The sequence below is a fragment of the Macaca nemestrina genome, chromosome 11 (genome assembly GCF_043159975.1).
Source record: "Macaca nemestrina isolate mMacNem1 chromosome 11, mMacNem.hap1, whole genome shotgun sequence".
NCBI classification, from domain to species: domain Eukaryota; kingdom Metazoa; phylum Chordata; class Mammalia; order Primates; family Cercopithecidae; genus Macaca; species Macaca nemestrina.
The window spans coordinates 106,346,271-106,373,768 of record NC_092135.1 but is presented as its reverse complement, the minus strand read 5'-3'; the positions used below and the strand labels follow the sequence as shown (position 1 = coordinate 106,373,768).

The 27,498-nt window shown below is 40.7% G+C and overlaps 1 protein-coding gene across 16 annotated transcripts in view; it reads right to left on the bottom strand.

Annotated features, from left to right (window-relative positions):
• LOC105467990 (phosphoinositide kinase, FYVE-type zinc finger containing) overlaps positions 1-27,498 on the bottom strand; it is a 102,028-nt gene that overhangs the window by 71,751 nt on the left and 2,779 nt on the right. For 4 of the 16 annotated variants that reach the window (XM_024788571.2, XM_011717853.2, XM_024788569.2 and 1 more), the window contains 5 exons: positions 13,154-13,334; positions 10,796-10,945; positions 10,476-10,511; positions 7,704-7,822; positions 6,827-6,998 (listed from right to left, as the gene is read on the bottom strand). In XM_024788571.2, coding sequence (XP_024644339.2) covers positions 6,827-6,998; positions 7,704-7,822; positions 10,476-10,511; positions 10,796-10,945; positions 13,154-13,325 — 649 coding nt within the window. In that variant the 5' untranslated portion in view covers positions 13,326-13,334. Of the gene's footprint in view, positions 1-6,826; positions 6,999-7,703; positions 7,823-10,475; positions 10,512-10,795; positions 10,946-13,153; positions 13,335-18,292; positions 18,669-18,716; positions 19,152-21,033; positions 21,043-27,498 lie in introns of those variants that run through there. The other 12 variants (XM_024788568.2, XM_011717854.2, XM_071073318.1 and 9 more) reach the window with 11 other exon arrangements.

Genomic DNA, 27,498 nt, shown 5'->3' with positions numbered 1-27,498 from the left:
GCCCAGGCTGGAGTGCAGTGGCCAGATCTCAGCTCACTGCAAGCTCCGCCTCCCGGGTTCACGCCATTCTCCTGCCTCAGCCTCCCGAGTAGCTGGGACCACAGGCGCCGCCACCTCGCCCGGCTAATTTTTTGTGTTTTTAGTAGAGACAGGGTTTCGCCGTGTTAGCCAGGATGGTCTCGATCTCCTGACCTTGTGATCCGCCCGTCTCGGCCTCCCAAAGTGCTGGGATTACAGGCTTGAGCCACAGCGCCCGGCCAGAAATGAAATATTCTTGAGAGGACAAACAAGGTTAATATTTCTAAATACATATTTTTTGAGGGTGCAGACCTGTCCAAATATAAGTTTTCATTTCTACCCTATTTTTCTATAACATTGTTTTGAGTGATTCTATAACATTTTAGATATTAAAAAAGGAGGTAAAATAATTAAATCTTACTAAATGTTGTTTAATAATTCTACCTAAAATTTTCCCACTAATAATAGAAAATTGAAGTGATACAAAATAAAAAACTTCTAAAAGTTAACTGTATCGTGTTTTCACCATAATAACTACCAAAATGGCCTTTTACTTTTTCATTTTAAGACTACTATTATATAGTACTCAGTTTTATTAAATTATGCACGGAGGCCAGGCATGGTGGCGCACACCCGTAATCCCAACACTTTGGGAGGCCAAGGCAGGCAGACTGCTTGAGCACAGGAGTTTGAGATCAGCCTAGGCAACATGGTGAGACCTCACATCAATAAAAAATACAAAAACTAGCTAGGGCATGGTGGCATGCACCCTGTAGTCCAAGCTACTTGGGAGGCTGAGAGGTGCGAGGATTGCTTGAGCCCAGGAGGCTGAGGCTGCAGTGAGCTGTGATCGTGCCACTGCACTCCAGCTTGGGCAGCAGAGCGAGACTCGGTCTCCAAAAAAAAAAAACAAAAGAAGTGAAAATTACTCCCTGCAGAAAGACTTTCAATTTACTACAACAAAGACTTCATTTGTTTCTTACACTATAAAGGAAATCTCCCCTAACCAGTCAGCTATTAGAACTAAAATTGTCAAATCAATAAACAGAGCCAAGCCTAATTCGAAAAGTTTTCATTTCAGGAAGAACTTTCATCAGCAAGAGCCTATTAAGCGCATGCCTATATGGTGTGATGGGAATACAAAGACTGATGAGATACAGTCCTGCCATTAAAAAACTCATAGTCCACTGGAGGCAACACACATATAATCAAAAAGCTACATGACAGATGCAGATACTATTGCTACTACCATCAATAACAATAGTTTACTGTTCATTAATTCCTTTCCATGTACTAGACATTTTTCTATGTATTAACATTTATTCAGTGTCACAATGTATAATTGTGCCTAGCATATATTATCGCAGGGGTCCCCAACCCCAGAGCCATGTACTGCTCCCCATCCATAGCCTGTTCGGAAGCAAGCCGCACAGCAGGAGGTGAGTGGTGAGCAAGCAGCACACAAGCCATACACAAACAAGCATTACCTCCTGAGCTCCACCTCCTGTCACATCAGCGGTGGCATTAGATTCCTATAGAAGTGTGAACCCTACCGTGAACTGAGCATGTGAGGGATCTAGGATGAAACGTTCCTTACGAGAATCTAATGCCTGATTATCTAAGGTGGAATAGTTTCATCTCAAAACCATCCCCCATCCCCTATACCAGTCCATGGAAAGACTGTCTTCCACAAAAGCGGTCCCTGGTGCCAAAAAGGTTGGAGACCCCTATATTATCCCATTTGTGATTAACCTTATGTGTCAACTTGGCTAGATTAGTTGTTTGGTCAAGCTGAGATGCTGTGAATGTTATTTTTTTTGGATGTGATTAATATTTACAATCAGCTGACTTTAAGTAAAGCAGACTGTCCTCTAGAATGTGAGTAGGTCTCATCTAATCAGTTGAAGTCCTTAAGGATAAAGACTAAAGTTTTCAGAAGAAAAAGAAATTCTGTCTCAACACAGCAAGATAGAAATCCTGTAGGAGTTTCCAGCCTACTGGCTTGCCCTGAGAATTTCAGACTTGCCAGTCCTCAAAATAACTTGACCGATTGTTAAACATAAATTTCTCTCTATATTAAGTGTGTGTTTGTGTATCCTACTGGTTCTGTTTCTCTAGAGAACCCTAACACATATTTTGGCACCAAGAATGGCTTTAGAGCAACAGAATCTTAAGGATAAGTTTTCTGAATTGGTTCTTACATTTCTGGAATTGGTTCTCTAAGCTGATTAGATTTAAAGGCACTAATGACTCTATTTCCAGTAGTAAAGAGAACACTGATACTCCGTTGTGTAATGTGGCAACAAAGACATGCAAAATATCACCTATAGATACTCCTAATCAAACATTAATACTTATAAAAGGCAAAGTGCTGGGTGAACAAGTATTTAATACCTTAGAACGGTTTTGTCAAGCTAACAAGTATAATGACATGGGCTGGATCCTCCTAACTGCATTAGACAAAAGTAAAAAAAGAAATGGATTACCTTAGGGATTCAAATTCCCAGCTGAAGAACTGTATAAATGATCTGAAAGTTTCTAGGTCTTCCTTGAAAGAAATCCTTACCTCCTGCAGTTTCAGTGCTAAGACTGCTAAAAATCAAATGACACTCTCATCCTGCAAATGGCTGAACTGAAACACAAACTGAATCACCAACCTTGAAGTTTGTCTGCTATTAAAGTGACGGCGTTGAATGGGAAGGGATGGAAATATATAGGAAGATCCTGATGAAGCTGGGGATACTAAACACCAAAATTCTGAGTCTTCTTTGCCAGCAGAAGCAGTCTTTCCAGCTCATTTGAGGAGATTAACCTGGCTTTGATCAGACAGTCTGTAATGACCTCCCCTGAGTTAGCTGCCTTGCAAGACACTGCTAATTTTACTCAGGATCTACTCCTACTACTCCTCTTTGCTACCAGACCTATAAAGAAACTCAAGCTCAGGCAGACCCTGAAAGGTGAGATACAAACTGTGACCCATGGGAAGGTGCACTGCACTCCAGAAGAACTACATGATTTTTCCAATTTATACAGATAAAAAGCAAGGAAATACACGTGGGAATGGATAATGAAGGTATGGGATAACAGTGGAAAGAATGGCAAAGTTGGATCAAGCTGAATTTACTGATATGGGCCCACTAAGCAGATTCTATATTTATTGTCGCAGCTCAAGGGGTTAAAAGGGTCTCCAACAGTCTGTTTAGATGACTGGCTGAAACACAGACCAAAAGGTGGCTTACACTAAATGGGGCTGAAATGTCAGAAATGACCTATTATATTATAGAGGAAGGCATCCAAAGGTTAGGGAAGATTGAAACATTAAAAGTAGTTTTACCATGTAAGACTTGCTGACTCACCCAAGGAGGACATACCTTTCAACCACGACTATGAGAAATAAATTTGTGAGGGGAGGCCCAGCATCCTTAAAGAGCTCTGTGGTTGCTCTTCTTTGTAGATCAGAAATTACAAAAGGAACTAATACTACTGGGTCAGGAAACCTAAATGCAATGGGGATCACTGGATCCCAGGGTGGCAGGGCCAATAGGCAGCACTTTAATCGCCAAAGACAAGGTGGGCATGGTTACTGTAATAGACATCAGAATCAAAGCAGTAATCAGAATAGATTAAGAGATTTATGGCATTGGCTAGTTGATCATAATGTCTTCACAAGTGAAGTAGATGGGCAGTCAACAAAATTCTTACTTGATTTGTATAATGGAAATAACTACATCAAGCAGCTGTAAGTCCAACTTGAATAATGAAAACAGAGTCATATGATCCTTCAATCAATTCCCAGACTTGAGCCATTTACCGATTTACCATTTACCGATGATACAGAACTCTTCTTCATTCTGAAGAAGAACCCCACTACACTGCCAGAAATGTACACTGTTAATCTTTCTACCAGCCATCCCCAAAGAGACCTATGCTTGTACCAAGGCAACTGGACACTGAGGAAAAGGAAATAATGAAATTTTTCAGGGGTTATTAGCCACTCACTCTCAACTGACACTAATTTCAGGAGACCCAAAACATCACTCTGGTCTGCCTGTCAGAGTAGAGACTTACAGAGGTCAGGTGATCAGTGGAGCTTTAGCTCAGGTCTATCTCACTGTGAGTTTAGTGAGTCCCCAGACTCACTCTATGGTTATTTCCCCAGTTCTAGAATATAGAGATAGAACAGACAACCAGGAGAATCCCTACATTTGTTCCCTGATCTGTATTTTGGTACTTCTGGCCTCTAGAACTACGAGACATACATTTCTGTTGCTCTAAGCCACTCAGCCTGTGGTACTTTGTTATGGCAGCCCTAGAAAGCTAACATACCAACCATATTAACAAGAAACGTTTTATCCTGAGGGCAATGGGAGCACTGAAAGAGTACTATGCAGGGAAATACCCTGACATGATCAAATTAGCATTTTACAAAGAATGCTGACTAGGATATGAAATATGAATTCGAGGTAGGAAGAAACTAAAGGTAAAAAAAAAAAAAAAAAAAAAGTATTTTAAAAACTGTAATCATGGTCACTGTAGCCTTAGAGTACAATTTGAAGTCAGGAAATGTGATGCCTCCTGACTTGTTCTTTTTGCTTACAGTTGTTTTGACTATTCAGGCTCTTTTTTGGTTCTATATGAATTTTAGAATAGTTTTTCTAATTCTATGAAAAATGGCATTGGTAGTTTCATAGGAATAGGCTACAGTAACAAAAACAGCATGGTACTGGTACAAAAACAGGCACATAAGCCAATGGAACAGAACAAAGAACCCAGAAATAAAACCACACACTTACAGACATTTGATCTTCAACAAAGTCAACAAAAATGAACAACAGGGAAAGGACTCCCTATTCAATAAATGGCACTGGGATAGCTGGCTAGCCATATGCAGAAGAATAAAACTGGCCCCTATGTTTCACCATATATGAAAATTAATTCAAGATGGATTAAAGATTTAAATGTAAGACCTCAAACTATGAAAGTCCTAGAAGAAAACCTATGAAGCAGGATTCTGGACATCAGCCTTGGGAAACAACTTATGACTAAGTCCTCAAAAGCAATTGGAACAAAAACAAAAATTGACATGTGGGACCTAATTAAACTACAGTGCTTCTGCACGGTAAAAGAAACTATCAACAGAGTAAACACACAAGCCACAAAAGAGGAGAATATACTTGCAAACTATGCATCTGACAAAGATCTAATATCCAGAATATATAAGAAACATAATTCAACAAGTAAAAAACAAATGACCCCATTAAAAATTGGGCAAAAGACACGAACAGACACTTCTTTAAAAAAGATCTACAAGCGGCCAACAAACATGAAAAAATGCTCCACATCACTAATCATTAGTGAAATGTAAATCAAAACCACAATAAGATACCATCTCACACCAGTCAGAAGAGCTGTTATTAAACAGCCAAAAAACGAATGCTGGTAAAGCTGCAGAGAAAAGAGAACGCTTATACACTGCTGATGTGAATGTAAGTTATTTCAGCCACTGTGGAAGATAGTTGGAAGATTTCTCAAAGAGCTTAAAACAGAACTACTACCATTCGACTCAGGAATCCCACTACTGGGTATATATCCAAAGGAGAATAAATAATTCTACCAAAAAGACATATGCACTCGTATGTTCATTGTAACACTTTTTATAATAGCAAAGACACAATCAACCTGGGTGCACCAATGGTGAAATGGATAAAGAAAATGTGGTATATATAGACTATGGAATACTATGCAGCCATAAAAAAAAAATTATGTCCTTTGTAGCAACATGGATGCAGCTGGAGGCCATTATCCTAAGTAAATTAACACAGGAACAGAAAACCAAAAGCCACAAGCTCTCACTTACAAGTGGGAGCTAAACACTGAGTACATAAGGACATAAAGATGGCAACAATAGACAAGGGGACTACTAGAGCAGGGAGGGAGGAAGAGGAGCAAGATTTGAAAAACTAACTACTGGATACCATGCCCACTACCTGGGTGACAGGATCAATCATATGCAAAATCTCAGCATCACTAAATATACCCATGTAACAAACATGAATCTAAAATAAAAGTTGAAATTATCACCAAAAAAAAAAAAAAAAAGAAATACAAATAATTTTCAAACAAAAAAGCTGCTGTAAAAGCTAATGGGGTTCTTGATAGATAATGGGATTCTGAACTCTGTAGTAGTTTAGCTGTTAAAAATAATGAGCGGACAGAAAGATCTTCACAATAACAAAAATAACATGAGAGAGATGTCAGGAGTGTTCTTTTTCAGGTAATTTCTGCCTACCTTCCACTCCCAAATCACTATATAAATCAATACACCATTGTTCAGTTTTTTTCTCTTTCAACAAATAACTTAAATTTTCTGTACTGCTGAAATCTGACTATGCTCCTTATGGAAGAATCTGAGTATGGAAGAATGTGAGTAAGACACAATTCACTGCCAAAGCACAGTGTCATGTAACGTCAAGGAAGATCTGTACTTGGTAAAATGAAAACTCTCATTGTGATTTAAATTAGTAATCTACTCTAACGATCTTGTCTAATAAATTTTAATGTTCCTATAGTTTTTTTGCTAGCATCTACAATAAATACACTTTTACTCTGGTTATTTATGATAAGTCCCATCTACTCTATGATTCAATAGTAAAGTTCTTAAAAGCAAAGCTGTGTCTCCCTCACCTTTGTGTCCCCATGTCTTACACATAAAGCCCAAAATGAAAATTGGCTTAACACTATCCTGTATTATAAGTGTTTTATAGTTATGACCTTTAAAAATTGTAAACTGGCAATAAAATGCATTTACCTGTATAGCCCATAAATTTTCCAGGGATTTCTTGATTACAGCAACGACTGCAGAAAATCTGCCCACATAGTCGGCAATGGTGTCTGCGCCTAAAGGTTGTAAATTTCTCACTACAGTCATAGCACTCTTTACATTGGCTATCTGGCATCCAGTATTGTTTCAGGTCACTATCCTATAACAATAAAAATGTGTGAAGGCTTCTTGAAAATACTGATTATTAATAAGCAATGGCAAATGAAATCCTCAAAGCGTTCTTTTGCAGAAAACAAACTAATTCAAAAATTCACATGGGAATACAAAAGGTCAAAATAACCAAGACAATCTTGAAGAAGAACAAATTGAAGGACTTAATATTACCAGCCATCAAGACTTATTCTAATGCTACAATAATTTTAGACAGGGTACTGGTACAAGGATAGAAAAAAATAAAGGTATGGAACAGAAAAAGAGAGCCCTGACACACCCTCACACATATATGGACTTACGGTGAAATTTATAATGCAATCAGTGGAAGATGGTCTTTTCAAAAACAATGATACTATATCCAACTGGACATCCATGAGGAATAATGGAAGCCTGACCCCTATACTTGACAGAAATAATAAACCTTTTTGAAGAAACCATAGGAGAATATCTACTGCCCTGAGCTAGATAAACACTTCTTAAACAGAACACAAAAAGCACTAAGCATAAAGGGAAGAAACTGATAAATTAGACTACAATAAAATTAAGAACTTATGTATAAAAATAGGGTGCTCACAGCTGGAGGAAGCACTAATTAAACCTTCTTTCAGTGGCATTAATGCCATTTTCATTAGGTATGGCATGATCCCCATAAGCGCTTAATAAGTAATCTTCCAAAGCCTCTAGACAGTACCTGGCTTTTCCCCTCCATGATTTCCTTGAGGCGTTTTAATACTGTGCTGAGGCTTCGAAGCTGAACAGCTGTACGAGGGTCATGACCTCCAAAGGTAGGTTCTGCTTTCCTTCTTGTGTCTGAGTTGGATTAAAAAAAAAAGCAACCTTGTTAACAGTCCCTAGTATCTATATACAACAAGGTATATATGTGATGGAAACTGCCTCTTATGGTTAGCATATAATTATGTTCTCCCTTTCAGTTATATGAATTGAGAGTTAAAACAAGTCTTTACAAGGGTAAGAGGCTACTAGAAGTATTTCTTCTCATGTAAAATGCTCTTTTACAAACAAGTAAAGGCTACCTAAGACAAGCATTGTCTAAGACCATTGATGGTTTTCAGGCCTGAAATGGGAACATCTCTTAAATGGTCCAAAATTCATTAATGACTTCTTAAGCCCTTTGGTCCAACCTATAATAAATGCTTGCTAGAAATTTAGCAGAAGAAAAAGCAATCAGGGAGGGTTAACTGAGCTTGTTCTCTAAAGTCAAACAGGTAAGCAGTAGGATCAAACAGTTCAGTTCTGTCTGCAGACCATATATCCAAAGTCTCATGCAGAAGATGGTCAGAAAGAAGTTTAATAGCTCAGCCTTCAAAGATTCTGACAGACTTCACAACACCCAGGATGGTAAATTTTGCCATGGTAAAACTTGACCTATGTCCAAGCATATTAAAACTGCCAGAAAATTGCTAAAACTCCAATCTTATCCCTCCCTGTCAGTTCCCCAACCCTGCAGCTCCAAATTGGAAAGGATCATTTATACCTGACATAGCAATACTGAACCAAATCTATCACTAATAAGCCCAAATTCCAGCCTCATAGCCAAAATAGGATATGCCCACCAAAGCTGTCACCTATTATTTCCTTAATGTAGACCAAAGTTACAACTGAAGTTTCTGCCTATTTCTAGCAGTTACAAAACCTAAGGATGAAGCGAAGATAGTTTGACAAAAAGGATGAACATCCTATTAGCTTAAACCCATCAACCTGATAACCTATGGCAAAGTAAGCTGGAAAATACCCCACTGTGAATCTTCCTCAGATTCACCATTTGCTAGATAGGTGTTGTTTTGGCTGGGTGGGGAAAAAAAGAATTACAAAGAAATGAGAGGTTGGGATCTAAAGTTTACAAAGCATTTCCCAAGATAATGTAATCACTGAAGTAACTATCAAAATTGTACCTATTTTAGAAAACTCTGGAAACTTCTATCTTTCTATAAAGTTATATCTTAGTTTTAGCACATACCTCAGATGTGTTGCTACTGTATTAGAATAACTAAACTTGAGTCTCAAAACAAAAAGCAACTCTCCATGATATACAAGTTGAAAAAGGAGACAGATGAAGCTACTGGAAACATAATGGCTGTGCTCCTGAGCAGCAGGCAACAACTTGTTAAGTCCCTTGCATTTAGCCAATTAGGAATATAAGAAACTATTAATAGCATCATCCACTGAAAAAGGATGAATGAGACCCTTCTTGGAACCAAGAGAATCACAGATGTTGGCTGAAGATGAAAGAGACCCAGAGAGAAAATCTGGTCTAGCTTTATGCCCTTAGGCAAATAGCCTTAGCTGCTTCTCTTGCAAAATGAACATTAGAAAATTAAAAAACTTTCCTAAGGTCAGAAAGCTAGCAAATGGTAGAATTACAGCCCTTTTAATAGGGAAAAGAACGTGGTTGGCCAAACAACACCAGGCTTCTGAAGCTCAAATGCCTTCAAGATAGAATCAAATAATCAAGTAGACTTGAGAAAGAACAATAAAGAAACTAGACATTAAAGGCTCCACCTGGAGATATTAAAGTTCAAGTTGATCATAACACCAATGGCAAGGTTTGGCAGGCTGCCAATTTGTAACTCCTAAAAGATTACTTTCTAGTCTAACTTGGTTTTAGGTAAAACAAATCCTACACTCAATTCAGCACGGGATTGAGTCAAAAGAGCTCCCTCAACAAAAAGAGTGTTGTTGTGGGTCAGACTCAAGAGCTAAGGAGAGTTTACTGAGGCTAAAAGTTAAAATAGAGATTATGTAGAACAAAAGGAGAGCTCCTTTCTCCCTCTCCCACTCTCCATCTTCTGATTCTTCCCTCCAAATGGCTGATGTAACCCTGGCTGAGGCTCACTGCCCTAGAAAACCTGTGCAGGTGATGCAGCCAGCTCTGTGCCAGTCCTTGGGTAGAAACTCTTCTTTTGCTTGGTTTATCTTTGCTCTGGCTGACCAAGTCTGAACTCACAATAAACTATCCGTCTGCCAACCACCATTACCTGGGGGAAGACCAGCCAGACCAGACGGGATCTGGTGTTCAGGGGCATCTAATTCCCAATGCTGCATCCCTTCCTCTCTACCATGCCACCTCCCACTTCCTTTCTTTTGTCACCTTGACTTGGGCAAACCACTCCACCAAGTTGAAAAATCTGACAGAAATAAAACATAAACCACCTCTCTTTCTCTAATCTCTCAATTCTGACACCAGTCCCCAGCCCATACTCATCAGAAGAGCATGAAAATGAAGATGACTGTGTAGTAGACCAGAATGGAAAACAGACAGATGAGAGGAGCTCAGCTTATTCAGCCACATTGACAGTTTGCACCCCAACAAGGACACAAGGCCAAGAGCAAGTGGCAGCCCACTAATGGAGTTGACAGAGTTCTGCAGCCAGAGGCATGCATATCACATTTCACTAGCATCCCAAGAACATATGCAAAATTCATTCACAAAGTGGAAACTAACCTGTGTTCTCCTGGGGATGTTGCAAACTGTTCTCTGCTGAAACCCAAGCAAGTAATTAATCAAAAAATAGTCAAGAGATCTGTGCCTTGCCTAAATTAAAGTTTAATGAGACGTTTAAGAATTTTTTCAGGTGCCAATAAATTCTTTCACTACCTAGGTAACAGTTTTATTTACTCTGAACGATACCTGACTATTCCAAATAGTACCTGACTACTCCAAATAGCAGGAAAGTTAAGTCCTGCTATAAACAACCTAGGAAACACAATGACTGTGGAAAAATCTAGCATATAGAAGGGAATGAAATAAGAACACTATTTTACCTAATGCTGAAGAGCGTCGCTGGAGTTCCTCATTAAGCTGTTTTTTATAAGGTGTGGGTGACCTAACAGACTGTGTCCTTGAAGGGAGCTGAGGGCTGGTCCAACTTCCACTCAAAGGCTGCTGTTCTCCCTGGCCTCCTTCTGCTCTCTCTGTAGCAAGGGAACACTTGGCATTACTTAAAAAACTAAAATTAAGAGTTCAGCAATGAGAAGGAAGTAGATGAAATTTTCAGGCAACAATGTATAAGTGTATTATATGCATAACTAAAAAATTTTTTTTTCTTTTTCATGTATTTAATTTTAAATACAGGCAGGTCTCCCCATGTTTCCCAGACTGGTATTGAACTCCTGGCCTCAAGCAATCCTCCCACCTCAGCATCCCAAAGTGCTGAAATTACAGGCAAAGGCTACTGTGCCCAGCCTAGATTTTAAAAAAAGAAAATTCAAAGAAGGGGGCAAAATTACAGGCCAATAATCACACCCTTGGTATATATGATCTTCTATTTGTTTCACTTTTCATTAGAAATTTCTTATGCACATTAAAGGAAACAAAATATAAGCTTCATATGAAGGCAGGGATTTTTGGGGTCTGTTTATGTGACAGATCCCTTACACTATTAAAACAGTTTCCAGCACAAAGGAGGCACCCAATAAACATTTGCTAAATAAATAAAAATTTTATTGCCTTATGACAACTCAGTGTAACGTGGTATGATAAACAGGATCCTGGAACACAAAAAGAACAAGTGGTAAAAACTCAAGAAATCTAATAAAATATGTAATTTAGTTAATAATCTATCAATAATAGTTCATTAATTGTAACAAATGTACCAGACTAATGTAAAATGTTTATATAAGGAAAACTGGGTATGGGAGTATATGGAAATTCTATCTTCCCAATTTTTCTATAAATCTAAAACTCTTCTAAAAAATAGTTTATTTTTTTAAATATTGTCTTAAAAATGTACTAAAGGGTTTTCATAGCACTTTAAACATGATCATAAATAAAATCCAGTTAATATTATTAAAGGTTCTACTGAGCTAATTAATACTATTAACCTCCCCAAATGCTTTACAAGAATTACTTTCTAACATACTTCAAGTAATACAGACAAACGAAAGACAAATGACATAGGCCATGCTTTTTTTAATTCTTGTTCCAAATAAAAGACATATTACTTAAAAAGAGCTCATTTTAAAAGTATCTTTTCATTTGATGTCATTACATGTACACCTTAGTCTAACAGTTTTAAGTCAACAAGAATCCTAATGACAGCTTCCAGTTTTTGAAAAGTATAAACCTTTCCTCCTGCGTACTGTTCCTTTTAGTTTCATTGCTTTAAATATTTTAGCTATTAACCCCCAAAAGAACAAAGTCCATTCTATGAACTAATTTGAAGTATATTAACAAAAAAAGGGCCAGGCGCAGTGGCTCACGCCTGTAATCCCAACACTTTGGGAGGCCGAGGCGGGTGGATCACGAGGTCAGGAGATCGAGACCATCCTGGCTAACATGGTGAAACCCTGTCTCTACTAAAAAAAACAAAAAATTAGCCGGGCGTGTTGGCAGGCGCCTGTAGTCCCAGCTACTAGGGAGGCTGAGGCAGGAGAATGGCGTGAACCTGGGAGGCGGAGCTCGCAGTGAGCCGAGATGGCACCACTACACTCCAACCTGGGCAACAGAGCGCGAATCTGTCTCAAAAAAAAAAAAAAAGAGAGAGAGAGAAAACAAGAACAACAAAAAGAGACGACTACTTTCTCTATTAAAAGAAACCTCCTTTAACATTTAGTTTTTTATTTTATTATTTTTTCTTGAAACGGAGTCTCGCTCTGTCTCCCAGGCTGGAGTGCAGTGGCGCGATCTCAGCTCACTGCAAGCTCCGCCTCCCGGGTTCATGCCATTCTCCTGCCTCAGGCTCCAGAGTAGCTGGGGCTACAGGCGCCCGCCACCATGCCTGGCTAATTTTTTTGTATTTTTAGTAGAGACAGGGTTTCACCATGTTAGCCAGGATGGTCTGGATCTCCTGACCTCGTGATCTGTCCACCTCAGCCTCCCAAAGAGCTGGGATTACAGGTGTGAGCCACCACACCCAGCCTAACATGTAGTTTTTAATCCAGACCTTTAGTTACCAATAATTAATGATATTACAGTGAAAATTCTAGCTTTCTCTTCAGCAGTAAAACCTGGTGACCTACGATTAAAGCTATCAGCTTGTTAATATTTCACTTTCTTACAGACCCAACATTAAAGCTGAACAGACTACTGACCACTATATGATCATGGTGAGCTAATAGAGACAAAGGAGTATTTCAAAGAATCAAACCTGAATCAAACCTCTCATATTTAATATGTCTTACCTTTGTTAAAACGAAAGAGATTTACAAAAGAACTATAAGCTGATTTAAAAGGGGGCTCATCTTGATCAGGAGTCAAAGGTTTAAAGTGTGTGAGATGAGAAGGACTAGTAGGAGATCGAGGCAAATCATTAGCAGAGTCCAGTGTTGGGGACGTCTTATCATCTGTGGCCATTTCATGAGTCTGAAAAACAAAAGAAACAAGCGAAAGATCTAAGTTCCTCAGGAAGCTCAAAAGTTGATTCCAAACAGCATCCCAATATCTAGAAAATCCTATTCTGTGAAAATTCAGATCTATGAAAACAAACAGTAAATAAATCTAGCTTCATATATTCCAAAGGACTGAAAACACTGCTGTCTAAATCATAAGAGCCTCAATCATCTAAAACTATGATCTGATAGCCAACTCAATTTTAAACATTACTATTCAAATTACAGAAAATATTTAAATTAATAACAATTTCGAGGTAAAGCATTAATGTGAGCAGGCAGAAAGAAAAATAAGCATTTTCACATCATTTCTATCTCTTTCATTTTAACATGTTTCGGAAGAAGGGATACACAACTGCTTTTTAAAGTTATGGGGGGAAGCTAGTTATACAACACACATATAAATTCTTCAGTCTTATTTTACTTATTTCAACTTTTTTTTTTTTTTTGAGACGGAGTCTCGCTCTGTCGCCCAGGCTGGAGTGCAGTGGCCAGATCTCAGCTCACTGCAAGCTCCGCCTCCCGGGTTTATGCCGTTCTCCTGCCTCAGCCTCCCGAGTAGCTGGGACTACAGGCGCCCGCCACCTCGCCCAGCTAGTTTTTTTTGTATTTTTTAGTAGAGACGGGGTTTCATCGTGTTAGCCAGGATGGTCTCGATCTCCTGACCTTGTGATCCGCCCATCTTGGCCTCCCAAAGTGCTGGGATTACAGGCTTGAGCCACCTCCCGGCCTCAACTTTTTTTTTTTTTTTGAGATGCAGTCTTGCTCTGTCGCCTAGGCTGGAGTACAGTAGTGTGATCTTGGCTCACTGCAAGCTCTGCCTCCCAGGTTCAAGTGATCCTCTCACCTGAGCCTCCTGAATAGCTGGGACTACAGGCGCGCATCACCACGTCCAGCTAATTTTTTGTATTTTCAGTAGGGAAGGGGTTTCACCATGTTGGCCAGGCTGGTCTTGAACTCCTGATCTCAGGTGCTCCACCTGCCTCAGCCTCCCAAAGTGCTGGGATTACAGGCACGAGCCACCATGCCTGGTCTCAACTTTTACATTTTAAAAAATAATATAAAAATCATTATATTTCTAAAACAAGGACATGAAAGTCATCCTTTAATGACATTTCTACAAAACTTTAACAATTACCTCAAGCTACACTTCATTCAAATCAACAAGTTGTTCCCCACTATCTTTGCTCCTAAACACATGAACCTGTGGTTTTTCCTCCCTTTAAGCTTCAATTCATAGAGACATTAAGAAGAAGATCTTCTTAAAGGGCTTTTTTTCTCAATAACCAAAAAACCACATTTCAACCAAAGCAATAAAGCTAACCACATCACCAGATGAAAGTTACAGAAAAGTACTATTTTCTGCCATATTGATTCATATTTCAAAGAGAAGAACCATGGATAACTCAAATCATTAACATACTGTAGACTGGGCTGGGCACGGTGGCTCACACCTATAATCCCAGCACTTTGGGAGACCAACGTGGGCGGATCACCTGAAGTCAGGAGTTCGAAACCAGCCTGGGCAACATGGTAAAACCCCACCTCTACCAAAAATACAAAAATTAGCTGGACATGGTGGCAGGTGCCTGTAATCACAGTTACTCAGGAGGCTGACGCAGAAGAATCACTTGAACCCAGGAGTTGGAGGTTGCAGCGAGCCAAGATCATACCACTGCACTCCAGCCTGGGCAACAAGAGCAACACTCCGTCTACAAAAAAAAAAAAAAAAAAAAAAACACCGTAGTCTGGCCCAGACATGGACCCCGCAGGAGATGGGTGCCCCCATCCACACACTGTCGTTTGGCCAGCAGACATCATGCCTCCCAAGGATATTCTGGGGAGGAACCAGCAGGGCTCTCCATCTCCAAAGCAGCTGCCAAGCCAGCAGCAGCATGAGCCCCTCCAGCCAAGACCAAAGCTGAGCCAGCTACCCCATCCCCAGGCCCCTGAGAAAATCCAGGAGCCCCCAGTCGATCTCTCCAAAGTGATGATCAAGTTTAACAAGGACCACCTGGAGGAGTTCAAGGCGGCCTTCAAGCTGTTTAACTGAGTGGGGGCTGGCAAGATCCTGTACAGCCAGTTTGGGGACATGATGCGGGCCCTGGGCCAAAACCCCACCAATGCCAAGGTGCTCAAGTTCCTTGAGAACCCCAAGAGTGATGAGCTGAAGTCCCAGCATGTGGACGTCGAGACTTTCCTGCCCATGCTCCAGGTGACAGCCAAGAACCGGAACCAAGGCACGTATGAGGACTACTTGGAGGGGCTTCATGTGTTTGACAAGGAGGGGAATAGCAAAGTCACGGGAGCAGAGCTCAGACAAGTCCTCATCACCCTGGGAGAGAAGATGGCTGAGGAGGAGATGGAGACTGTTCTGGCAGGACATGAGGACAGCATCAACGAGGAGGCCTTCCTGAAACACTACGAGGCCTTCCTGAAACACATGGTAAGCCTACTGAGCTCTGTAGATCCCTGGGGCCCAGACACTGGGCCCCCGCAGGCAGAAGCATGTTCCAACCACCAGGAGGCTACCTATTGTTTCAAAATAAAGACAAAGTTCTTCCCTTGGAGAAAACAATATATATACTATAGTTTATAATCTAGTCTCCACTTTACAAAGACGACATTACAGTCGTGGTAAAATGCTTTTCACATTCAAAATCGTATCTACCATCTCATTTTCTTCTTACAATCCTGGAAGGCACACACAGCTGGCTTTATTACATTTTACCTTTGAGGCAACCAAGGTTCACTGAACCTAAAACAACTTTCTTGGGGGTCAGACAGTAGTAGAACTATCACTATACCCCAAGTCTCACCCCAAAAGTATTACATCAAAATTACTTTTGTAGCTCTTCACACTTTCCTTTTAACCTATCCGCATTCTCTACTTAAGGCTCTGTCTGATCAATAATTTAATTAACAAATTAAGGCAGAAAGGAAACCACTGACTTAAACAGAATTTGGCAATACATGTTTATTTGTGGGGGAGGGAAAAGAAAAAGAGGAAGAGGAAGGGGAAGGAAAGAGGAAGGAGAAAGGAAGAAGAAGGGGAAGGAAAGTTTCTAGCATCTTCCATTGAGAATAATCATCAACAATCCTTCTGAAGTGTCATGACAATTCAGCAAAAAGTGTTGGGCAGTAAGCTGATGACTGATCAACTATACACTCAAAAAAAAGTTTGCGGTTCTTTATTTAAAAAAAAAAAAAAAAAAAAGGAGGCCAGGCACTGTGGCCTCATACCTGTAATCCCAGCACTTTGGGAGGCTGAGATGGGAGGATCGCTTGAGGCCAAGAGTTCCAGACCAGCCTCGTCAACATAGCAAGACTTCATCTCTATTTTATTTAGAAAACAAAAAAAAGAGCACTGGAGAGAAACAATAATGTGATGGCCGTAACAACCACCCCCGGAAAACAGCCTACATTCTGCTTTAACACAAGTAACATCAGAAGCAGAGATGGCATTCCACCTAAAGAATCTTAGAACTACTTCTAAAGGTTATCTACACAAAAATTATACTTGGCTTTGGAAATAAAAAGATAAAAATTCCCATGAAAACACTTAGCAAGTGTAGTCGCTGAAATATAAACCCAATCATGTAGTTAACCCTAATAATTACATAATGACACCAGGGCCCTGAAAAAATTATCTTACAACTCTCACTCTTTAGCAGCTTAACAACGCTTTAAAATATAAATTAGGACTCCTTCCTGAGAGGTAATCAGTCCTATTAACCTACCTACCCAAAGCCTTCTGATACATCATCAATATTTTACTCTTTCTAATTAAGGCTACTAATATATGCAGACCTCCTACAAACTATGAGAGGCCAATCAGTAAAGGCCGGACCTGGCGGCTCACACCTGTGATCCCCGCACTTTGGGAGGCCGAGGCAGGAGAATCCCTTGAGCCTGGGAGGCAGAGATTGCAGTAAACCGAGATGGCACCACTTCACTCCAGCCTGGGCGAGGGAGGGAGACCCCCGGCCCGGTGGTTCACGCCTATAATCCCAACACCTTGGGAGGCTGAGGTGGATGAATCGCCTGAGGTCAGGAATTCGAAACCAGCTTAGCTAACACGGTGAAATCCCGTCTCTACCAAAAATACAAAAATTAGCCGAGTGTTGTGTCGCGCGCCTGTAATCTAGCTACTCAGGAGGCTGAGGCAGAAGAATCGCTTGAACCCGGGAAGGCAGAGGTTGCAGTCGGTCGAGATCGCGCCACTGCACTCCAACCTGGGGGACACAGCGAGACTGTGTCAAAAAAAAAAAAAAAAAAAAAAAAAACTGGAGATTTAGTAATTTAGGAAAGTTTAATATTGGAAATGTTAGCTTCTATCAACAAAGATTTCTTGTTACATTTTTGACCAACACGCCTAAAGGAAAACCAGAGCACGATCCACAAAGCAGAAAAAGGGAGAACATAGGAAATTAGTTTTGCTCCACAGAAGAGATTTAACCTACACAATCTTTGTCACCAACGCAAAATAAAGAAAGAAAGAACATTTTTTGTAAGAATACTGACAGAGTGGGAGTTTTGGAGTGCCAAAAAAAAGGGACTCCAATAAATCAGAAATAAGTACACCGTACCAAGCGACTACCTCTATTGTCAACATGGGACATATTTTTGGACACAGGATGCACTGCGTCAATACTAATGAATGATATATACACATTACATACACACGAATAACTTGCTTTATACAAAATTCTATCACTTATTTCTTGACTGTCTCAGGAATAACCTCTGATTGGGCAGAAAACCCCTAAGTCCTAAAAGTTTCCAACACATTCCATTCTCATCCTTTTGTTGGGAACATTCTAAGCAAAGGATAAACGCTAATTGGGAATAAGCCTCCTCAAGAGACTCCGAAACCTAAGTTAAAATGGAATCGTCTCAAATAGCAAAGGCAAGCATTTAAGACAAACACACATTTGAACCCCACGGTTGGTATCGCTTCTGCAGCTCATGAACTTTCTTTTCCAGCCTACGGATGCACCTCTAACAAACTGAAAACTCATGCACTCAGAGGGAAAAACAACTGGACTCTTTCCCTCCTAAATAAGTTCAGGCGTAAGGGTCGAGAAAGAGGCAAAGGAACTTCAAATGTTTCCAAGGAAATCTCAAGGGCCCCACCCGGCTTCCGTCCCCACTCGCCAGGCGGGTAAACGGCAGGACGAGCTCGTTCTAAAGCCAGGTTCTGTGCCCTTCCTTGTTCAGCAGCAGCCAGGCCCTAGCCCCCAGCTGTGGAACGCCGGTTCTCACCTTCACCTCAGTTCTGGCCCAGAAGCTCCCCATACCGGCCTCCTTCCCATGCTCAGCCCGAGAGGGCTAAGCTCCAGGCCCCCTCCCTTACCTGCGCCTCCCGCCCCGGCCGCGCCGTTTGCCCCCCGCCCCAGCCACCGCTTCACCGGCTCAGCCCCCGGAAGTCGGCCCCAGAGCCCGGCAGTGGGCTCCTCAGGCCGCGGACGGTTGCGGCAAGAAGCGAAGCTGCTTACATGGTTGCTGCGGCTTCTTGCTTCCCCCCCAAGGCTCCGCCCTCTGTTTTCCTGTCCCCCAATCCGCAATCTTTCCCGGGGGCCGGCTCCTCCCAGCCCGCCCGACGCTCGGATCAGATGCTCAGGCAGAAGAAGTCCAGCCAGGATCGAGTCGTCCTGATCTTTTGGCCGAGATTAGGCCGCTTCAGCCTTCCTGGAAGAAGCCAGGGGGACTGCGCTCGTGAGCGTCACGCGTGCGGGGTCACCGAATCGGTGCTTGGTGCTTTGCACGGGTGCTGGCTGGACTGCGATTACCGTATGTGTTCGATACTGTGGGCACTCAATGTCACTGCGTTGTTGTAGACAGTTCACTCGTGTAGCACTGAACCGGAGTTAGCGAGGACTCTGTTTCCAGACTTGCATGACTCCGCCAATAACCAGCCATATGATCTTAAACAAATTGCTCATTTATTTAGGCCTTAGACCTCAGGTGTGTAAAGTCGGATTAATAAAAGGACTCACTTCTTAATACTTTATTGAAATTAAGTAAATGCACTTAAAGCGAATGGCACAGTTCCCTGACCCGGAGTAAATGATGTTGGCTTTATAGTTAACTTTTTCATTTAGGTGTTGTGTTGCAAATACTGATGCAAATAAAGTTACCAAGCCCTATCTTGCTCAGCTTGGCTAGCGTTATTCGTTATTTCTGTCCTGCTAAGAGCGCAGTGCGGTTAACTGCAGAAAACATGCCCGCCGCAGTTGTGGGGCTTGGTAGGGGAGGATGGAAAGGAGACGAAACCTAAAGGGAAGTACAGCTTTAAATTCTGTAAGTCGTTTTCCTCAAGAGTTTTGTCAAATCCCAGGCCAGTTTTCCTTGAGTTGGAAAGTACCATCGAAACCTGCAGGTTGATTCCAGTGCAAATCCCAGTCACCATCCTCAGCTGGGCCCTTCGGCAATCTTTCTGGGGAGTCTGTAGTCAGCTTCTCCCATACCTCATTACTGCTGCGCCAGACCACCACCACAACCCCCACATTACCTTGACTATCATTCTCAGCAGAGAATCTTATTTTATACCCAAGTGAAATATCCCAAGTTATCTGAGCATGACCCTTAACAAACCTAATTCCCCCCACTACAACATTTACCTACATCCACCCCTGCCCTCGTCTGCCTTTCTCCCTCATCTCACTGAGGACGGGGCCTCTTCTTCCCCCAGCTCAATCCTTTTGGCCCCCAATTCACCCTCTCCTGTCTGCGAGCTTGCACCATATCTGCAACGTCCCCTTTTCCAATGACTCTTCCTCCTCAGCCATAAAGATGCTCAAGTCTCTACCTTCCTTTAAAAAAATTTAAAAAAAAAAAAATTTAAGATAAGCAAAAAAAGCCCTCGTAATTACCACCATATGTTAATATTTCTTAAACCTACATGAAGTATAAAATAGGTACAGAGATCATATGAAAGGAATAAATCGCCCAGCCACGAAGACTGTAGTGTATGTAGAAACTCCATCTATGGTTTAAAAAAAAGAAAAAAAGTGCACTCCACAAATATTTTTTAATCCCTAATTTAATCCGCAATGTGTTAGTTATATAAGCACACTGCACTAAGGATAAAATTATGAACATATCCCACTGCTTCACTTGACTAGCCTAAAAAATAAAAATATATGTGAACATTACACAGTCCATGTCCTCAAGAAGCTTACCATCTAATATCTGTATTAAACTGCTTACAGTTCAATTTTCTGTGGAAAAGAGATTGAAAACTGGGCTACTGTTTTTGGGGAAAAAAAATCATTTTAGATTCTCACTTCACACTAGACATCCAAAATTAATTCCAGAGGAATTTTATCTGTAGAGAGATTATTTGTGTATATATCCTCCTCAAAAACTTTCATTCAAGCACAGATTTAGGATTCTTGCAGAATCAATTATTGTTTGATGATGTTATACTTCTATTCCTCTATATGTATTAGTAGAATTTTACTGCAACTAATAGCTTTCCATCGTTTTCTTTCTTTCTTTATATTGGTTAGTATGACTTTGGACTCATTTTTCTCCAACATGTTATAGTTCATTACTGCCACCATTCATTTCTATGCTGCAGGTGTCCCTGCCTTGGCCAGTGTGAGCCCCTTCCAGCAGACTCCTGAGTCCATTTGACATGCCTCCATTACTTTTTGAGCACATCTTACCTTTTGTTCTTTTTCTCTCTCCACCACCCCTTACCCCTGGCAACCATGATTCTACCCACTGCTTCTATGACTTCAACATTTTTACATTCCACATATATGAGATCTTGTGGTATATTTCTGTGCCTGGCTTATTTCACTTAACATCATGTCCCTAGGTTCATCCATGTTGTCACAAAAGACAGAATTTCCTTATTTTTAAGGCTGAATAATGTTCCACAGTATATATATACTACATTTTATTTTGTTATTATGTTTTTTGACATGGAGTCTGTCACCAAGGCTGGAGTGCAGTGGCACAATCTGGGCTCACTGCAATCTCCGCCCTCCATCCCCCACCCTGATTCTCCTGCCTCAGCCTCCCGAGTAGCTGGGATTACAGGCGCCTGCCACCACACCCGGTTAATTTTTGTATTTTTAGTAGAGACGGGGTTTCACCATCTTGGCCAGGCTGGTCTTGAACTCCTGACCTCGTGATCCACCTGCCTCAGCCTCCCAAAGTGCTGGGATTATAGGCACGAGCCACTGTGCCCAGCCCCACATTTTCTTTATTCAGTTGTTCATTGAGGGACACAGGTTGATTTCATATCTTGGCTATTGTGAATAATGCTGCAATAAAGATGGGAGTGCAGATACCTCTTCAAAATAGTGATTTTGGCTGGGCACAGTGGCTCACACCTGTAATCATAGCACTTTGGGAGGCCAAGATGGGAGGACTGCTTGAGGCCAGAAGCTCAACACCAGCCTGGTCAACATAGCAAGACCCCATCTCTATAAAAAGATTTTTTTTAATTTCAATAAAGGAAAAATAGTGATTTTATTTCCTTTGTATATACACCCTGTAGTGGGATGACTGGATCACATGATAGTTTTATTTTTAAACTTTTTTGGCAACTTCCATACTGTTTTCCATAATGGCTATACTAATTTACATTCCTACCAACAGCATGCAGGGGTTTCCTTTTCTCTATTTTCTCTCCAATCTTGTTATCTTTTGTCTTTTTGATATAACCATTGTAATAGGTATTAAGTGATATCTCTCACTATGGTTTTAATTTGCATTTGTCTGATGATTAATTATGTTGAACATGTTTTTCATATACCTGTTGGCCATTTGTATGTCCTCTTTTGAGAAATGTCTATTCACATCCTTTGCCCATTTTATAATCAGATTGTTTTCTTACTATTGAGTTGTTTGAGTTCCTTATATATTTTGGATATTATCCCTTTATCAGATGTATGGCTGGCAAATATTTGCTCCTGTTCTCTCTGTTGTCTCTTCAATCTGTTGATTGTAACCCTTGCTCTGTAAAAAGTTTTCAGTTTTATGTAATCTCATTTGTCGATTTGGCTTTTGTAGCCTGTGCTTTTGGGGTCATATCTAAAAAATCACTACTCAGACCAATGTCATGGAGCTTTCCCCCTCCTTTTTTTCTAGTAGTTTTACAGTTTCAGGTCGTACACATAAGTGTTCAATTTACTTGAGTTGATTATTACATATGATATGAGATAAGCCTCTAATTTCATTCTCCTGAATATGGATATCCCATTCCCCATTACTACTTATTGAAGAGAATATCCTTTCCCTATTGTGTATTCTTGGTCCCTTATTGAACAACTGACTGTAAATGGGTAGATTTTTTTTCTGGACTCTTTATTCTGTTTTTTACTTTTTAATCTTTTTTAAAAATTAGCAATCCTATTTATTAACTAATGGACTCTTTATTCTGTTCAGTTGGTTTTTCTGTTTCTCTGCCAGTATCATGCTGTTCTGATTACTGTAGCTTTGTGGTATATTTTGAGATCAAGCAGTATGATGCTTCTAGCTTTGTTCTTTTTGCTCAAGATTTCTTTAGCTATTCATCCTCTTTTGTCATTCCATAGGAATTTTAGAGGGTTTTTTTCTAGCTGTGTGAAAAATGTCATTGGAATTTTTATAGGGATTGCATTGAATCTGTGAATCACTTTGGGCATTTTAACAATATTCTTTCAACCCATAAACATGAGATGTCTTATTTATTTCTGTCTTCTTCAGTTTCTTTCATCAATGTTTTATAGGTTTCAGTGTGCGGGTCTTTTACTTATGTTAACTTATTTCTTTTTTTCTTTTCTTTTTTTTTTTTTTTTTTGAGATGGAGTCTCACTCTGTCTGTCGCCTGGGCTGGAGTGCAGTGGTGCCATCTTGGCTCACTGCAACCTCCGCCTTCCGGGTTCAAGCGATTCTCCTGCCTCAGCCTCCTGAGTAGCTGGGATTGCAAGCGCCTGCCACTACGCCCAGCTAATTTATTTTGTATTTTTAGTAGAGACAGGGTTTCACCATGCTGGCCAGGCTGCTCTCAAACTCCTGACCTCGTGCTTCGCCCACCTTGGCCTCCCAAAGTGCTGGGATTACAGGCGTGAGCCACCGCACCCAGCCCGTATTTATTTCTAAGTATTTTAATATATTTTTGTAGCTATTGCAAATAGGATTGTTTTATGGATTTCTCTTTCAGATAGTTCACTGTTAATGTTTGGAAACACTACTCATTCTTGTATACTGGTTTTATATCCTACAACATTACTAAATTTCTTTATTAATTCTAATAGTTTTTTGGTGCAATCTTTAGGGTTTTTCTGTATAAGATCATGTCATCTGCCAGGCGTGGTGGCTCACGCCTGTAATGCCAGCACTTTGGGAGGCTGAGGTGGGCAGATCATGAGGTCAGGAGTTCGAGACCAGCCTGGCCAACATGCTGAAACCCCGTCTCTATTAAAAATACAAAAATTCGCTGGGCATGGTGCTGCGTACCTGTAGTCCCAGCTACTCAGGAGGCTGAGGCAGGAGAATTTCTTGAACCCGGGAGGCAGAGGTTGCAGTCAGCCGAGATCTCACTGCTTCACTCCAGCCTGGGTGACAGAGTAAGACTCTGTCAAAAAAAAAAAAAAAAAAAAAAAAATCATGTCATCGGCAAACAGGTACAATTTAATTTCTTCCTTTTCAATTTGGATGCCTTTTATTTCATTCTCTTGCCTAATTGCCCTGACTAGGACTTCTAGTACTATGTTAAAATAGAAGGGGCAAGAGTGCATGTCCTGGTTGTGTTCCTGACCGTAGAGGAAAAGCTCTTTTTTACTGTTGAAATGATGTTAACTGTTGGTTTGTCATATATAACTTTTATTGTGTTGAGGCATATTCTTGCTATACCTAATTTGTTGAGAGCACTTCCTTACTTTTTGACCCGGCAGACTCATCTTGAACTTTCCCTGCCCCAGGCCTAGAATCAATCAGCTCTCAAAGGAGCACCAACTCCTTTTAGTAGGGATGCAGACATGTTTGTAAAAATTATGAGACTCAGTTCCAGCTAGGATGCAATAAAATGCACTCTCTTACACTGCGTGTGAAAATATAAATTGGTATATTCCCCTCTAGAAAATGATTTGGTGGATTTAAGCACCTTAAAAATATTTATACTTCATGATCCAATAATCCCCATTCTAGCAATCTGGCCCAAAGAATTGATCTGTGTTTTAGAAAAGTAAGATAAAGACATTTATCACAGCCATTTATACATTAAAGAAACAAAAAGGAAACATCCAATACAAACCAACACAAATGACACGAAAGCAATGTAATCAAATCCATTCTAACCAACACAACTGACATGGAAGCAATACAAATTATTTTTTAAAATATATAGGCATCAATAGTATGTTGACTAAGACTTTTAAAAGCAATTTTCCACCGGGCGTGGTGGCTCACGCCTGTAATCCCAACACTTTGGAACGCCAAGGCGGGCAGATCACTTGAGGTCAGGAGTTCGAGACCAGCCTGGCCAATATGGTGAAACCTCATCTCTACTAAAAATACAAAAATTAGCCAGGGATGGTGGCCCATGCCTGTAATCCCAGCTGCTCGGGAGACTGAGGCAGGAGAATCACTTGAACCCTGGAGGTGGAGGTTGCAGTGAGCCAAGATCGTGCCACTGCACTCCAGCCTGGGTGACAGAGCCAGACTCCGTATCAAAAATAAAAAAGTATGGCTCCAGCCTGTAATCCCAGCACTTTGGGAGGCCGAGACGGGTGGATCACGAGGTCAGGAGATCGAGACCATCCTGGCTAACACACTGAAACCCCGTCTCTACTAAAAAATACAAAAAACTAGCCGGGCGAGGTGGCGGGCGCCTGTAGTCCCAGCTACTCAGGAGGCTGAGGCAGGAGAATGACGTAAACCCGGGAGGCGGAGCTTGCAGTGAGCCGAGATCGCTCCACTGCACTCCAGCCTGGGCGACAGAGCGAGACTCCGTCTCAAAAAAAAATAATAAATAAATAAATAAGTATTTTTCTTTACTTTACAATCGACCTTCTTGAACAGGTTTTCTTGTCTCTCTTTCCATACCCCCCATTCATGCTTCAGTCCCCTGTAGTATGGCTTCTATCTTCTGATCCTCACAGAACCATTCCACTTCTATCTTCTTCATCCTCATAGAACCTTTTTACTAAAAGTGCATTCAAGATGTCCTCCTTTTGCAAACATTATTTTCAGACCCTGTCTTTTTTTTTTTTAATCTCTCTGAAACACTCCCTCTTTTTTGAAAACTTTCTTGTCTGTTGGCTTCTATGACATTAGGCTCTGCTGATTCTTTGTTAACCCCCAGACACTCCTTCTCATTCTCTTTGTGGGGGCTCCTTTTCCTCTACGTGACCTTTAAGATGTAAGTGTCCCTCAGAGTTCTCACTGAGGTTGACTTTTCTCCTTACTTTGAAGTCCTAGATAATATATACTCTGTCTTCAACTGTTACCAACACATGCTAAAGATTCCCGAATTTCTTTCTCCAGTCCACCCTTTCTGAACTGCAGATGAGGCCAACTGCCTCCTGGACATCATCTTGCTGTCCCATGGCATCGCAAAGTTAACAAACCTTAAACTTAACCCATGATCTTGGCCATCAAATCTGTGACTCTATGTATATTCCTTCCTTGTTGAACTGCACCTGGTCTCCCAAACTCCAAATTCAGAAGTCCCTTTTGCTGTTCTCTCTCTCCTAATCTTCATGGACAATCAATGACCAAGCTCTATTCATTCCACCTCACCCTTTTTTAGATAATCAAAATGAAAATACAACCACATTAGAATATTTATGAGAATCCCGTTATCTGGATGAGTGTCTCAAAACCACAATGCTTACAGAAATTCCATGGCCCATGTTTCCATTTGTGTTTATAACAGTATTTGGGGCCAGACTATTAAAATACTCAGATTCTTTTACCGGCTATATGAAAGACAAATGATGTCAACATATACAATATTAACAAAATAGAGAAGAGTGCTGGGCTAAATGAACCATCATATGTCATCCAGTAAAATAGGCTAGCTATGTAAAAAAGAACGTGCACGTGGCTGGCCATGGTGGCTCACGCCTATAATCCCAGCACTTTGGGAGGCCAAGGCTAGTGGATCACGAGGTCAGGAGATTGAGATCATCCTAACTCACACGGTGAAACCCCGTCTCTGCTAAAAGTACAAAACAAAATTAGTGGGCGTGGTGGCTTACGCCTCTAGTCCCAGCTACTCAGGAGGCTAAGGCAGGAGAATGGCGTGAACCCGAGAGGTGGAGTTTGCAGTGAGCAGAGATGGCGCCACTGCACTCCAGCCTGGGCAACAGAGCAAGACTCTGTCTCAAAAAAAAAAAAAAAAAAAAAAAAAAACGTGCACATAACCAGTGAGCTTCATCTTCACATTTCAAAAAGTAATTTCAGCTAAATGTTATTTGTTATATTTAAGTGATATTAATGGTAATATGTTGTTTTCTACTTTTCTTTCCAGTCATTTTATCTATAAACTTTTGTATTTTACAGTTGTATAAGAGCTGTCAGCATAAGAAGCATATATCTAGTTTTATGCATATTTATAGCAATATTTTAATGTCGATCCTAGGGATCTGAAAAATAACTTTTTTAAGAGATAGGGTCTCACTTGGTTGCCCCAGTTAGAGTGCAGTGGTGCAATTATAGCTTACTGGAGCCTGCAGCCTTGAATTCTTGGGCTCAAGTGATCCTCCCACTTCAGCCTCCCAGGTAGCTAGAACTATAGGCGCAATCTTGCCTAATTTTTGTTTGTTTGTTTGTTTTGTATAAAGAGGGTCTCCTTATGTTGCCTAGGCTGGTTAAATACTCCTAGCCTCAAGCAATCCTCCTGCCTTGGCCTCCCAAAGTGCTGAGATTACAGACTTGAGCCACTGCACTCGGCCAAATTTTTCAGTGAAAAATGAACTCCTCCATAACTGGCTTAGGAAACACTGTTTTAGATGCTGAGACTCCAGTAACTACCACCTTTACTACTACATTGGCTTAAAGCCAAGTTTGCTGCCATCTCTAGCAAGTGTTTAGGATGTGATATAACATGTTTTATGATTAAATTTGCCTTGGTTCTATATAACATCCTATAGCTAGTCACTTTTTAACGGTATTTTTCTCAATGATAGTGAATG